The sequence below is a fragment of the Neophocaena asiaeorientalis genome, unplaced genomic scaffold (genome assembly GCF_003031525.2).
Source record: "Neophocaena asiaeorientalis asiaeorientalis breed wild unplaced genomic scaffold, Neophocaena_asiaeorientalis_V1.1 scaffold319, whole genome shotgun sequence".
In the NCBI taxonomy this organism is placed as follows: Eukaryota; Metazoa; Chordata; class Mammalia; order Artiodactyla; family Phocoenidae; genus Neophocaena; species Neophocaena asiaeorientalis.
In genome coordinates, this window is record NW_020174103.1 from 982,387 (window position 1) to 998,693 (window position 16,307).

At 36.6% G+C, this 16,307-nt stretch overlaps 1 protein-coding gene across 1 annotated transcript in view; it reads right to left on the reverse strand.

Annotated features, from left to right (window-relative positions):
* Positions 1-16,307, reverse strand: part of COL21A1 (collagen type XXI alpha 1 chain) — a 122,524-nt gene that overhangs the window by 36,067 nt on the left and 70,150 nt on the right. The window contains exon 16 of the mRNA XM_024754688.1: positions 7,934-7,987. Within this exon, the coding sequence (XP_024610456.1) occupies positions 7,934-7,987 (54 nt within the window). The remainder of the gene's footprint in view (positions 1-7,933; positions 7,988-16,307) is intronic.

Below are 16,307 nucleotides of genomic sequence, written 5' to 3' on the forward strand. Positions count from 1 at the left end.
CCTCGCACAGAAACAAAGACCCAACACAGCAAAAATAAATTAATTAATTAACAAACTCCTACCCCCAACATCTTCTTTAAAAAAAAAAACAAAAACAAACCTAGAAACAAATGACAATGAAAACATGACAACCCCAAACCTATGGGATGCACCAAAAGCAGTTCTAAGAAGTTTATAGTAATACAATCCTACCTTAAGAAACAAGAAACATCTCAAATAAACAACACTCAACAAAATACTAGCAAACAGAATCTAACAGCATATTAAAAGGATCATACACTGTGATCAAGTGGGGTTTATCCCAGCAATGCAAGGGTTATTCAATATACGCAAATCAATCAATCTGATACCCCATATTAACAAATTGAAGGAGAAAAATCCATATGATCATCTCAATAGATGCAGAGAAAGCATTCAACAAAATTCAACACCCATTTATGATAAAAGCCCTCCAGAAAGTAGGCATAGAGGGAACTTTCTTCAACATAATAAAGGCTATATACGATATACCCACAGCCAACATCGTCCTCAATGGTGAAAAACTGAAACCATTTACACTAAGATCAGGAACAAGACAAGGTTGCCTATTCTCACCACTATTATTCAACATTGTAATGGAGGGTGGGAGGGAGGGAGACGCAAGAGGGAAGAGATATGGGAACATATGTATACGTATAACTGATTCACTTTGTTTTAAAGCAGAAACTAACACACCATTGTAAAGCAATTATACGGCAATAAAGATGTTAAAAAAACAAAAAACAAAAAAAAATGCAGTTTCCTGTGATTCAGTCCCTGATTCTGAATCATTAGGATGGGGATGGGCCCAGGAAACTGAATTTTAATAGCCACCTCTGGTGATTCTGGCTAAAGTTCTCTGAATCACAGTGCTCTGTATTTTTTTTAAGACTCTCTTGAAAATTATTTGTGTTGAGGGCTAAGCTAGGATAGTTATCAAGGTGTTTTCTTGTTTGATTTATAATTTTCTACCAATTGAATTTTCTTATAATTTACATATGCCTCTGGTTAAAAACTACTACAGTTCATTTTCCTACCAGTCTTTAAACCTTCATCAAAAATTTTAATAGTCTGCCTTTCATGATTAACTTCACTTGTCTTTTTTTTTTTTTTTTTGCGGTACGTGGGCCTCTCACTGTTGTGGTCTCTCCCATTGCGGAGTACAGGCTCCAGACGCGCACCCTCAGCGGCCATGGCTTACGGGCCCAGCCGCTCCGTGGCATGTGGGATCTTCCCGGACCGGGGCACGAACCCGTGTCCCCTGCATCGGCAGGTGGACTCCCAACCACTGTGCCACCAGGAAGCCCTTAACTTCACTTGTCTTTAATGGCTTTTAAGAGTCTTACACCTCTGTACAGTATGTTTCTTGAGTGAATTTTCTACTTCCCTAACTGGAGAATAAATGTCCCATCCAAAACTACCTGGTACAATGTTGTACATTCTGTGATTGTTCAGCAAATATTAGCACCTGACTAAACGTCTCAATAAGAATCTGCAACAATTTTAAAGCTCTCTACTGGCAGTTTCAGTCCCTTTTTGAGATACATTTTTCAGAAGTTCTTCACATTTCACCTAAATCCACCAAGTAAGTGCCTTCTTCTTATGTAGACAGCAGAAAGGAAGAAAATTCTATCACAACAAAGAAATTATTCGTAGTTCTTAGAACAAATAAATCATCATTCAACTCCTTTCCCCTGGTTTAATTTTAGTTCATCAAATTACTCTTTACATTTCATTTGCAAGAAATATTTTCATTGAAAAAGTCTAGTGCCTATGTTCTAATTACTTACTAAAAGAAATTTATATTCTAATATCTCGTGTTGATAATTTCCATTGGATTAAATTCATTGTGAACCATTAGAGTACTACAGGACTTCTGGAATGTATTCATAAATACTAGTCTACTCATGATTAATATAATCTTTTTTTAAAACATACCATGTTTGTTTGTTTTTCTACAACCCCCAAAGTGTGTATCTTTGCCAAAAGCATTTCAAAGCCATAATCTTTTAAAGAAGCAAAATTAAAACCGAGTAACACACCTAACTATGACTTAACTATTTCTACTTCAAAAAATGGAACACTTCAGTTCAGTATTCAAAGTTACAAAAGTCATTTTATAGATATCTAAGTATCTAGAACTATTGGCAGTTACCTAATTATTAGATGCTTCCCTGATTCTCAGAAATAAAAATGTATTTTGATATAAGCAAAAATTTTCAAGTGCTCTTTCCCAGAAATTCCCCATCTGTGTTTTTACGTCACTTAAACACACCTAGAACATCAGTGATTTTCTGGTAGTGTAGTGCATCAAAGGCATCAAACATTTGTGTAGTGTTCAGTGTGGTACACACTGAAGCATTTTGAAAATATTTTTTAAACATAAAAACCAAGAAAGAGATCTTTAGAATGAAACAATCTAGTTACCAAAGGGTACATTAATCAAATCATATAAAAAAACATGATTTCCACACTCATGAAAGTAGACTGAGTGCAAAACTTTCTAATTTCATCTGCTAACATAGCCATCTATATGGATCATGAACCGAGTATTAAAATAAAATATGCCTTGTCTTGAACAACACTGTTTTGTTAATTCTGTATTTTCATGTTTTGAAAATGGAGAACGTATTTGGACTAATTCAAGAATATCGTATAAGGACCTTATACCAAAGGTTTTTAATGAAAGTGTGCAAAACCACCCCCGGCCCCCATATGACTACAGAACATAATTTTAAAGTCGAAGTCCTAAAAGCTTGAAATCTAGACTCAATATCTTGTACCAATTTTCCTCTCACTCACTCTTCAAAACAGAGATGGGCATCATCAACCCCCATGCCAACGGGAATACAGAGCCCCTGGAAGCAGCAATAACATTCTGTTGACTCAGAGGATATGTCACCTGTTCTGAGAATTAATCATGCATCGTTTTATACGTTCGATTGAATTAATTCCTCTTGTCATTTCAAGGTTCAATAAAGCCTCTTTCAAATTACAAAGAAATGAATAAAGAAGATTCATATAAGTATTCTTTTAATGCTTATTAATGGTTTTACAATGATCACAATTAAAAAGATTTCTTCAGAGCAACAGTAAAACAATGATCAGTACCATAGGCACTGAGCTTCTAAATTTAAAATCCATGACGTTGCTTTTTAAAGTCATTTGATGGTGGTCTGTTTTTACTATATCAACAAAATCATTCATGGTAGAAAAGAAACAGATCCATAAGTAAACCTAGTGGGACTTGATTAATTTGTACAGATAATGGGCCAACAGTTGCTTAGTAAGGTTAAAGAAAAACATATAATATTTTTGCAGTCATGACAATGCCAAATGCCATGCTTTGGGAGACCAAAAAGTTGTAGATATTGCTTACAAATGTAGTCACTCCTGTAGATAAACTGGACATTTACATTGTTTAATTCAAAATGCATTCTAAGAGTTATTCTCAATCAGGTTTTAAAACATAACCCTGGAACTAGCATTATTACAATAATAAATACAATTGAATTTTCCAAATTTTCTTAGTTGTTAAATGTGGGCTGCCTTCACACTAAGTGCCATATGAAATTCCTAATGGCAGATATCAGGTTAAGATTCTTTTACTCAACACATACGGAGGATGTGCCCCTCCTGGTTCCTGAAAGAGGAGTGGGGAAAAAAATCTTACAAACATGTACCAACTTTAAAAAGCTTGCCATACAATTGCAAATCAAATAAGAACAGCATCACAACTAGTGGGGCTTCTTCCTCCTACCTTTCTCCTCAATCGAAATAAAAAAATACAGTGAAGTGGGTAAATAAAGACACCTCCACAAAGCTAGTATAACAAAGTGGATTATTCCACGTGGGAAACCACCACAGCAAGTCAACATTCATTTCCCCCAAGGATTTTATACCTTTGACCTCTATGCATAACATGGCATATCACATAATTGCACCATAGAAAAGGTGATTAAACAAAAGATCTACTTGTCTCTTAACTAAATGACGACTTGAACTGCCTCAGTAGTTGACACACACCAAAAAGACAAGCGTAAGCTATGGTTTAGAAAGGCATGCCTTTCTAAAGAATTTGAAAGAATTTGAAAGGCATGAGCAGAAGGAAACAAAAGCCTCTATGAGCCAATGTCCTCAAATACAGTACAGTGATCCCCACATCTGCATCCCTGGAAAAATGATACAGCAAAAGTGTCCAAAATAAAATGACTTAAGGCATCCTTAACTAAGAAAGATGTGCTCACCTCTGTAAGTCCAGGAAATGTGGCATCCTTTCTCTCTTCATGGGGCTCCAGGGATCTCAGCTCCAAAAGTAGAACACAAATCCTGCCTACAAGTCTTCACCATGAGTCATCATGCCCTGTGCACAGTGGGCGGGCTGGTGATCAGAAAACTAGGGATTGGGCTTCCCTGGTGGCGCAGTGGTTGAGAGTCTGCCTGTGGATGCAGGGGACACGGGTTCGTGCCCTGGTCCGGGAAGATCCCACATGCCGCAGAGCAGCTGGGCCCGTGAGCCATGGCCACTGAGCCTGCGTGTCCAGAGCCTGTGCTCCGCAACGGGGGAGGCCACAACAGTGAGAGGCCCGCGTACCACACAAAAAAAAGAAAACTAGGGATCTGATGGATCAGACACCTAAGAAGAAATGCTACACTAAACACAGGACGTCATTGGGCTTGGACCAGCATAGAACAGCTATGATGAACATCAGGGGAAATGATGACAGTTCAGGTAACTTGGTCAACAACCACTGGCCAAAGCCAAGTAGCTGTTCAATGTGATAATTTGGTCGATAAGCGGATTTGATCAAAACTGAATGTGTGCAGTTATTGTTTTTCAACTATGAGTAAATTTGGTGTGCTGCTGCTCCCGTATTGCCCTGTCTCCCCATCCACCTAACTGCACAAGGTAAAATCAGAATGGTTTTGCAAGTTACGAAGACACATTTCCAACAACTGAGCATTCCTTGAAGCAATCTGATGGTTCTCCATTCCTTGGCACAAAAATGGAAATGCAGTCTGACAAGCTTAATATGTTTGAAAAACAAAGAAACACTGCCCAACACTCAAAAGCCATGCCTTAATTTTTAAATAATGTATTACAAAAACAATAGCATGCTCACAGGAGAAAATAAAACACAGACAAGCAAAAAATGGAACATAACAGACATCAAAAAGCAATATGGCTGGAAATAAGCAAAGTAACCAAAACATGATTAAACCACATGTTTGCCATGTAGATCCTTCCTTATGCATACATATTCATAGAGTATTATATTTTTACATGACAGTTTACATGCCTAATACATTAAGTATCAGACATTTAAGTTGTTCCAATTTTGCAATATGATGAATAATAGTACAGAGAAGACATATGGGCTAAAGTTACTAAATAGAATAATGCAAAGATGTAGAAAAATATCAAGTGGACAAAAGAAGTTTTGCAAAATATATGACAGTTTAACAAACTGAAGAATCAGAAAATATTAGTGATTGAGGAGTCTCACATTTAACAAAATTGTCATGTAAACCTGCTTATCTACTTGCTTTAAGTCCAAATATTTTCGATCAACACATGTGCTACAAAGAGTTTGATATGTATCAGTAGGACTCAGAGGCTTTTTACATAGATTCATTACATAAAGTATAGGCCTCGTATTTGAATGCCTTTGCTATTGTCCCACGTGAAAATATCATAGGATCACCTCCCCAGACGAAATTAATTCCTCTTGCTCTATTTCTTGTTTATCGCTTGGTCTTCCTGTGCCTCCATCCACACAGCAAGACTTTGAGAGTCATCTTTTTTCATGTTACCCACATCCAATCGATCCCTGAGCTCTGCTGATGCTTTTTTAGTTCATTTCAGATCAGTCCCACTCTCCCTCTCCCAACTCTGAATATTCTTGGCTTAGCTGGAGGTGGAGGTGGCAGGGCTCAGCTGGCCTGCTGCTGGGCTCTGCCCTCCACATCTGCCCCCCTTTACCCATTCTCTTTTCTGCTGTCAAGTGACCTAAAACTTTCTAAATCTGAACACCTCGCTTCCCTACTTAGAACCTTTGAATGCCTCCGATTACTCTCAGATTTAAGTCCAAATAGCACAGACATACAAGGCCTTTCTTGATTTGGCCTCTCCCTACCCCTGCAACCTCATCTAGTATTTCTACCCCACCCCCTCCATCTAATCCTAAGCAATTTGACGTAATTTCAGTTTTCCCAAAGTATCACGATTTCTTTCATTTCTATATTTTGGAACATGTTACAGGTTTCTGCCTTAGGGGGCAAACAAGAAGACAACTCCTATTTATACTCCACAATTTGGTTAAGAGAACATCTTGTTTAAGAATGTATCCTTATACTTTTTGAATAGGTAAATTTTATACAGTAGTATGTGAATCATATCTCAATAAATGGTTATTAAACAAGAAGAATGCATCCTTTTCAATGATGTACCAAAACTCATTTAGCATCATATACATCTCCTACAACTTTGCAAGCCTCCCGCACCTCCCTCTATAACATTTATACGATATTTGCATCTATTGGCACATCTGACTCCTGAGGGCAGGACCCTGACAAATTCATCTTCATTTTCTCCTCAATTAATATAATGTCTGGCACAAAGCAGACAGTAAATGCTTATTGAATGAATGACTAAAAGGTTATAATCCTTAAACACAGTGATACACAGTTGAAACAAATTCTAATAAATCCAGCAAGTGTTAGAACTGAGTTTATCACCTGGATTGAAGTCAACTGGGTATCATTTGTCACTTAGAATGTAAATTACCCTAAGGACTAAATTACTCTTGGATTGATCGATAGCAACCTTTAAATTTCAAAGCACAGGCATGTACATGTAATTGTGATTTAAAGCAATGTAATCATTTCCCAATGAAATACATCCTTTGTCCTCAATTTTAATTCTAAGAGTTAGTATTCATATTTACCAATCTGCATGCAGGAATGAATTACCATCTGGCTACTATAAGCTGTGTTTAATTAGCTTTAAAACATTTTTTCTAAGAGTGTCCGTCCTTCCAACTTAAGCACCACTAATTTTCTTGGCTGCCACATTATAGAACAAATAAAGTAAACATATCCTTTTTAGTGGGGCCAAAACATTCATTACAAATACTTAAAACCAGCATCCACACCCAACCCAAGAGTCTTCATTTCTTTGCATCACCAAATATATAAACTTTCTTTTTCTTTTTTCCTGTTTTCAAAGCTTTTTCATAAATGGTAAAGATCAATCTTCATGAGATATATTACTAACAACCAAGTTTTCATTAATTGTCAAAATAACAGAATAACATAATGCTATATGTTCTTAGTTGGAAGAGAGTACAGCCCAGAAGAATTATATACAGATAACATGGGCAAACTTTAGACACATAATCTACTGATTACTTTCCTAACAGAATACATCTCCTGGCACAGCAAACCTGGCTTCCTCTCCACCATTCAGCAGGAAAGACAGAGGAGTCAGAGAAAAAGGAATAAGGGATCTTTTCTTGCCTTCTCTGAGCTGATGGGGTGGGGCGGGAGAGGGGATAAAGTCTCACTCAGTAACTCCCAGTTTTCTATCTGCTGGTTTAGGAGGAGAGATTGTATCTAAATAACCTCCACTATCTCACCGCCATAATTCCTTGTTTCAGCACCGTGCTTGTCTTTTTTTAGAACTTGGTGATTTAGACTCATCACATAAATTTCCTGCTAGCAAAACTCTTCTCAGTTTGTAAAAGAGGATTGAATATTTTAATATGTTACAGTATTCCACAAAGAGCTTCTACAATCCTAGTCTGGAAGTCGCTGAACAAGCATAGGGCATCTGGGAGGAGAACTTAAATAGTCAAAGGATTTCATGACAGGAGAAGGACGTCATCCTTTAGAACTGAATCGAGAAGGTACTCACAGGCTCACCCCGTGATCCATCCTGCCCTGGAGCACCTGGAGGTCCTGCTTCTCCCTTTTAATGATAAAAAGAAATAGAGAATTCCGTTTGCACATATGCTCACTAAAATAATAATATGTGACATTACATACTAAAGCATGTTAAATATAGACAAAACCAAAAATTACTTCTGCATTATTTTTTTTCCTTTCCTTTCCTTTAAAAAAATTGAAGTATAGTTGATTTACAATGCTGTGTTAGTTTCAGGTGTACAGCAAAGTGATTCAGTTATACATATATATTCAGTTTTATGTATATTTTTTTCAGGTTCTTTTCCATTATAGTTTATTACAAGATATTGAATATAGTTCCCTGTGCTATACAGTAGGTCCTTGTTGTCTGGATTATTGATATCAACTTTTCCTGACATCAGATAACTCATTCTGAAATTCATAAGGTGACTATATAAATATCAAATCTATACATGACAGCAGATAATTGAGTTGTTATAAAATAACTGGGGTACTTGTATACTTCTTATGAGAATAGGATTATTCTTCCCTTCAAAGTAAATGTGACTTATATCACATTTATATCAGTCTTTTTTATATCTATTTTTATTTTTACTTTAAAATTTTTCACCTGTCAGACATAATGTGACCTTGCCTCTCAAGAGTTGCATTTTAAAATCAGAAGAAAACTTTCATTAAGAATGCAGCTATTTATAGGTTATTACTTGAAATTATTTAGCACTTTAATCCAGTATCTATTTAAAATAAACATCTATAATGTGTATTTTAAGTAGCTGTTCAAATTACAATAGTTTTCAGTTACATATCTTTAAATTACTCTGCTCGAATTATTTACGCACCTTATTTTACACCCACTTTCTGGAACTCTATAAGTTTTTCCCAAATGAATCAATTGCTAGCATGTAAAAACGTATCTGACACTATGCCTACTAAAACAATAAGTACTAGATGAATCTAATCCTAAAATGTATAATATCCACAGATCAATACAGCTATTAAAGTGCCTGGACGAAAATAAACAGCGGTTGGGGAGAGTCCCTTGAAATAGACACAGACACACACCACACACACACCCTCAAACATTTAGACTTTTTGAAACCTATCAGTCATCAAGAGCCTTGATACTGTGTGTCTGCCCAGCAAAGTATTACATCTTAACAAGCAAAGTTCTCTGCAAACAATTGTGCCACACTTGGCATTGTACCAGAGAGAACATTTCATCCTACATGAGAGCAAGAGAGAAAGTAAAACAAAAACGAAAATATTTTTCTTGTAAATAACTCAAATACCTGAGTCAAAATAAGTTTAAGGGGGAAAAGGTCTCAGAATACATGTGCTGAAGCATATGCCAACACCATTTTCTATAGTTTCATATTCTAATGAACTCCCCAAATTGTACAAAATGAACCACAGAGGGAAGGACCAATAATACTTGGCTAACACAATCAGCCCTTAGGGAAAAAAATCCAGCCTTATCACATTATATAAACACTGCTTCCCCCACTTTTATGAATCCTTGCAATTTATTAGCACAGGGAAATACCAGCTAAAGCGAAATATTTCATCTGTTCCAATTTTATTTACAAACACTAGATGACAGTTGAGGATAGAAGGGGAAAAGGATAATGTTTTCCTGTAAATTAACCAAACTAGAGGGCAGGGAGGTCCTGCCTACCCAACGGTTCTACAGAAAATCTTATGAAAATATCATAGAAACAGAGATGGATGTTAGATCCACAAAAGCCACAAGTTAAAAAGCCTAAACGATTAGAGAAAAGGGCTATGGCAGGTCCTAATGCCAGAGGGAAATTATACAATAACAATCCTGAACTCGACACTCACAGCAGTAGTCAGTGTAAGCAGCTTTGGGCAGGAAAAAACTCTTTGCAGGAAAGAGCTTTCTGCAGGGGGCACCCCTTTGTCTGACACTAAACTTACACCAGGCACCCCTGTGCTCTACTCATCTCTGGCCCTAGCACACCTTTCAAATCTTTTGATCACATAATACTTTGCCTAACTTGTTGGTTCTTTCCGTAGATCAAAGAAGTAGAAATGAAGAATAAGTAATTACCAGATGACCAGAACTTTTCCCTAGCTTCCCAATCAGTAATCTTGCAAACTGTGTGAACGAGATAGGATCTAAAGAAAGATCACGAGGAGTTGACAAGTATGCACTCAAGCTGGCATACAGTGGGGGATGGCAACCACTCTGACCCCCTAGCCCAATGATTAACTGAGATTACTTCCTGTTTCCCTTTAAAAGCTCTCATGGCTGAGCAGAATCTTCGGAGGTGGTTTTTGGGAGGACACTGAGTCCATCATCTCCCCAGATTGCTGGCATTCTGATTAAAGACAACTTTCCTCTCTACCAACATTTTATGAGTATTGATTTTGTAAGTGGTGAACAGCAGTACCAATTTGATAACATCAGGTGGAATCACCCGTGTCAGTGGTTCTCAAGGATGGTCCCCAACCCAGCCAGATCAGCTTCGCCTCACTTGGGAACTTCAAAATGCAAACTTTCAGGCCTTGCTGCAGACCTACTGAGTCAGAAACTCTGCATGGCAGGGCCCAGAAATTTATGTGAACAGCTAATTCTGATGATTTGAGAACGATGGCAGAGTTGTAAGTCATTAGGTCGCTTAACTTCTCTCACCTCCAGGTACTGTCATATGTGACCGTCATACTTAAGCAAATCTGTAGTTTAGATCATTGTTCAGCAGGTGTCTCTATGTAGGAACTGTTTTCCTGGCTTGCACACTCTTTAAAGGCAAGAAACACATCCTATATGAGGTTTTTTTGTTTGTTTTTTGTTTAATCACCCAGAATACTTAGAATAGTGCTGAACACAATATACGAATATATGTAAGACTATATGTTCCCTGCTTTACAACCATTGGAGCACATCAAGGAAGGAGGAATGGATGATTTATTCTTAAATACTCGATTTTGAGAAGATAAAGGAAATGGGAAAAACATTTGCAGGTAGGGCTATCGCATATGCTGTTGGATGATTATGCGGTGTAATTACGACAAGATGATGGCCAGTAATCTTTACGTAGGAATGTTCTCTTCATTCTTTTTTTTTTCTTTCTTCATTCTTTTAATAATGTTTCATTGGGATATGAAAGGATGATTTCTGCTTAGTCATTTTCCATACAATTATCCAGTGTGATACACAACTAGTATATGAAATTCAATACTGTCACCAGAACTTAATCAGATCACTTGATTGCTTTTATGACCTGGAGATCTTGGTATAAACCAATATGTTTGGCTGGTGCAGAAAAAGGCATATAGCATGTCCTTACCTCTAATTTATCATTTTGCTATTCTATTATTAATTCCTTCTTGATATAAGATAATTGAGAAAGTGTCATGCTAACATTATTCCTCAATCCAGTCTCTGCAGCTAATGTCAAAGATGATCTATTCCACAAGAAACCAGTTATTTTTAAAAAGGAAATTTAACCCAAAACAGATGTGAAACTTGCATTGCTTGTGTATTTCCTTTCATGTGGTGGTCTTTGGTACTCACCCAGAAAAAAATAAAAGAATGGGGACTAATTTAGTTTGTGGCCATTGCAATCCTCAAAATCTGGTGGAAGATGTGTGACCATTAAAATAAGAGCCTTTGTGAAAGTGCCTTGCACAGCTCTAGAAACAGAAGGAGAGATCCAGAAAAGTTAGCTAGTCTGCTGCCACCAAAGAATGGGAGTTTTAACGGTTCTTTACTCGTACGATTTGTTTCAGGATACACTATTTTCAAATAATGTTATTTTTTAATTTGTACCACTATGGTTTGGCATTATAATTTAGGCAGAGTGAATTATTTTTTAACTGCTTGAAACACGTATTGATTATTTCATAATTTCTGGGGTCAGAAGTCTGGACATGGCTTTACTGAGTTCTCTGTGTAGGGTCTTTTTTTTTTTTTTGCTGTACGTGGGCCTCTCACTGTTGTGGCCTCTCCCATTGCGGAGACCAGGCTCTGGACGTGCAGGCTCAGCGGCCATGGCTCACGAGCTCAGCCGCTCCGCGGCATGTGGGATCTTTCCGGACCGGGGCACGAACCCGTGTCCCCTGCATTGGCGGGCAGACTCTCAACCACTGCACCACCAGGGAAGCCCCTGTGTAGGGTCTTATAAGGTGCTAATTGGGAGGTCTGCTGGGCTGTGTTCTGATCTAGAGGCTTGACTGCAGAAGTATCTTCGTCCACATTCACTCACTTTGTTGGCAGAATTTGTTTCATTGCCACCAATGGCTACTTACTTCATCAAACCAGCAAGGAAATTCCCCAGAGCAAGCAGGCTCTAAGTGGAGCTTTTCATAATGTAGCATCATTACAGGAGTGATGTCTGTTGATTAGAAGCAAGTCATAGGTCCTGGGCACACTCAAAGGTAGGGGTTTATGAAAAGGCTGGAGCACCAGGAGGTGGTGGCCACTTTCAATTCTGCCTGGCACAATTATTGTCACATATCCCTGTAAGGGTTGTACTATTTTGCTTTGCTTCCAGCAATGTATGAAAATGCCTGTTTACTCACAGCCTTGCCAAGCAGACTGTACTATCAAGCTTTTGAACTTTTGCCAACCTAATGGGTGGGTTATTGTATCTTAGCATGGTTTCAATTTGTCTTATAATTATGAGTGAAGTTGAACATCTTCATACATTCAAGAGCCATTTTACATCTTTTTGGTTTTGAGAATTATATATTCATGTCTTTTTCCCTCTCATCTATGTATTTATTTTTATTGAAATATAGTTGATTTACAATATTATATTAGTTTCAAGTGTACAGCATAGTGATTCAATATTTTTACAGTTTATACTCTCTTTAAAGTTATTACAAAATAACAGCTATATTTCCAGTGCTGTACAATATATCCTTGTTGCTTGTCTACTTTACACAGAGTATTTTGCATCTATTAATCCCTTACCCATATCTCGCCCCTCCTCTCTTCCTTCTTCCCACTGGTAACCACTAGTTTGTTCTCTATGTCTGTGAGTCTGTTTCTGTTTTGTTATATAAATTCTTTTATTTTATTTTTTTTAGATTCCACATAAAAGTGATAACATATACTGTTTGTCTTCCTCTGCCTTATTTCCCTAAGCATAATACACTCTAGGTCCATCTACATTGTTGCAAATGGCAGAATTTCATTCTTTTTTATGACTAATATTCCATTGTGTATATACACCACATCTTCTTTATCCATTCATCTGTTGATGGACACTTGGGTTGCTTCTATATCTTAGCTATTGTAAATAGTGCTTCTATGAACACCAGGGTGCATATATCTTTTTGAATTAGTGTTTTAACTTATTCAGATATATACCCAGGAGCGGAACTGCTGGGTCACATGGTAATTTTATTTTTAGTTTTTTGAGAAGCCTCCATACTGTTTTCCAAAGTAGCTGCATCAGTTTACATTCCCACCAACAGTGTACAAGTGTTCCTTTTTCTCCACATATTCTCCAACATTTGTTATTTGTGTTCTTTTTGATGATAGCCGTTCTGACAGATATGAGGTGATATCTCATTGTGATTTTGATCTGCATTAGTCTAACAGTGATGTTGAGCATTTTTCATGTGCCTGCTGTCCATCTGTATGTCTTCTTTGGAAAAATGTCTATTCAGATCTTCTGTCCATTTTTTAATTGGTTTTTTTTTTATATTGAGTTGTATGAGCTGTTTATATATTTGAGATATTTATCCCTTGTACATCATATCATTTGTAAATATTTTCTCTCACTCAATAGGTTGCCTTTTCACTTTGTTGAGGGTTTCCTGTGCTGTGCAATAGCTTTTAAGTTTAATTAGTTCCCATTTGTTTATTTTTGCTTTTTTTTTTGCCTTAGAAGACAGATCCAAAAAATATTGCTATGATTTATGTCAAAGAGAGTTCTGCCTACGCTCTCTTCTAGAAGTTTTGTGGTTTCAGGTCTTACATTTAGGGCTTTAATTCATTCTGAGTTAATTTTGTATATGGTGTTAGAGAGTGGTCTAATTATATTCTTTTACATGTAGCTGTCTAGTTATCCCAGCACCATTTACTGAAGAGACTCTCTTTTCTCCATTGTAAATTCTTGAGTCCTTTGACCATAGGAGTGTGGGTTTATTTATGGGCTCTCAGTTCTGTTCCACTTATCGGTATGTCTGTTTTTGTGGCAGTGCCATGCAGTTTTGATTACTGTAACTTTGTAGTGTAGTCTGAAGTCAGGGAGTGTGATACCTCCAGCTTTGTTCTTTTTTCTCAAGGTAATATTGGCAATTCAAGGAACTTTGTGGTTCCATATAAATTTTAGGATTATTTGTGCTGCTTCTGTGAAAAATCTCATGGGTATTTTGATAGCGATTGCATTATACTTGCAGATTGCTTTGGGCAGTATAGATATTTTAACAATATTCACACTTCCAATCCAAGAACATGGAATATCTTTCCATTTCTTTGTGTCATCTTCAATTTCTTTCATCAGTGTTTTATAGCTTTTGGAGTATAGTTCTTTCACCTCCTTGGATAAGTTTAGTCCTAGGCATTTTATTCTGTTTGGTATAACTTTAAATGGGATTTTTGTTTGGTTCCTCTTTCTGCTAGTTCATTATTAGTACACAGAAAAGCAACAGACTTTTTATGCATCAATCCTGAATCCTGCAACTGTACTGAATTTATTTATTAGTTCTAATAGCTTTTTGGTGGAGACTTGTGGGTTTTCTCTATATAGTATCATGTCATCTGGAAATAGTGAGTTTTACTTCTTCCCTTCCAATTTGGATGCCTTTTATTTCTTTTCTTTTCTTTTTTTTTCTGATTGCTATGGCTAGGACTTCCAATGCTATGTTGAATAGAAGTGGTGTGAGTGGGTATCCTTGTCTTGTTCCTGATTTTAGCAGGAAGGCTTTCAGCTTTTCACTGTTAGTATTATTTTGGCTGTGGGTTTGTCATAAATGTCCTTTATTATGTTGAGATATATTCCCTCTATATTCACGTTGATGAGAGGGTTTTTTATTATGAATGGATGTTGAATTTTGTCAAATGCTTTTTCTGCATCTATTGAGATGATCATATGATTTTTGTCTTTCCTTTTGTTAAGGTGGTGTATTATATTGAATGATATGTATATGTTGAAGCTTCCTGTGACCCTGGAATACATCCAACTTGATCACAGTGTATGATCATTTTTATGTATTGTTGAATACAGTTTACTAATATTTTGTTGAGGATATATGCATCTACATTCATCAAAGATATTAGCCTGTAAATTTTTTTTTTTTGCAGTGACTTTGTCTGATTTTAGCATCAGGGTAATGGTGGCCTCATAGAATGAATTTGGGAGTGTTACCTCCTCTTCAAATTTCTGGAATAGTTTGAGAAGGATAGGTATAAATTCGTCTGTATATGTTTGCCAAAATACCCTAGGGAAGTCATCCAGTCCTAGGCTTTTGTCTACTGGAAGTTTCTTTTTTTTTTATTACAGATTCAATTACACTTCTAGTGATCAGTCTGTTCAAATCATCTGCTTCTTCTGACTCAGTCTTGAGAGACTGTACGTTTTAGAAATTTATCCATTTCTTCTACATTGTCCAATTTATTGGTGTATAATTGTTCATAGTATTGTCTTATGATTTTTCTCTCTCTGTGAGTTGTTATTTCTCCTTTCCTTTCTTATTTTATTTGGATCCTCTCCTTGTTGGTGAGCCTGGCTAAAGATTTATCAGTTTTCTTTATCTTGTTTCCATTGATGTTTTCTGGGATTTTCTCTTTCTTTCTTCTTCTTTTTTTTTTCTCTATTTTATTTGTTTCCTCTTGATCTTTTTTATTTCCTTCTTTTTGCTGACTTTGGGCTTTATTTGTCCTTCTTTTTCTTATCCTTCTAGGTGGTAGATTAGGTTGCTTATTTGAGATTTTTCTTGCTTATTGAGGAAGGCCTATATAGCTATGAATTTCCCTCTCAGCTGCTTTTGTTGCATCCCATATCTTTTGGAAAGTTTTGTTTCCATTTTCATTTGTCTCAAGGTAAATATTTTCTTATTTTCTCTTTGATTTATTCATTGATCCGTTGGTTTTTTAGTAGAAAGTTTAGTCTCTCTGTGTTTGTGTTTTTCCCATTTTCTTTCTGTAATTGATTTTTCGTTTCATACTATTGTGGACAGAAAAATTGCTTGATGCAATTTCTATCCTCTTAAATTTGTTGATATTTGCTTTGTGGCCTAGCATGTGATCTACCTTAGAGAACATTCCATGTGCACTCGAAAACACTGTGTATTCAGATGTTTTTAGATGGAATGTCCCATAGATATCTATTACGTATAAGTGGTTTATGGTGTCTTTTAAGACCAGTGTTGTTTTATTGATTTTCTGT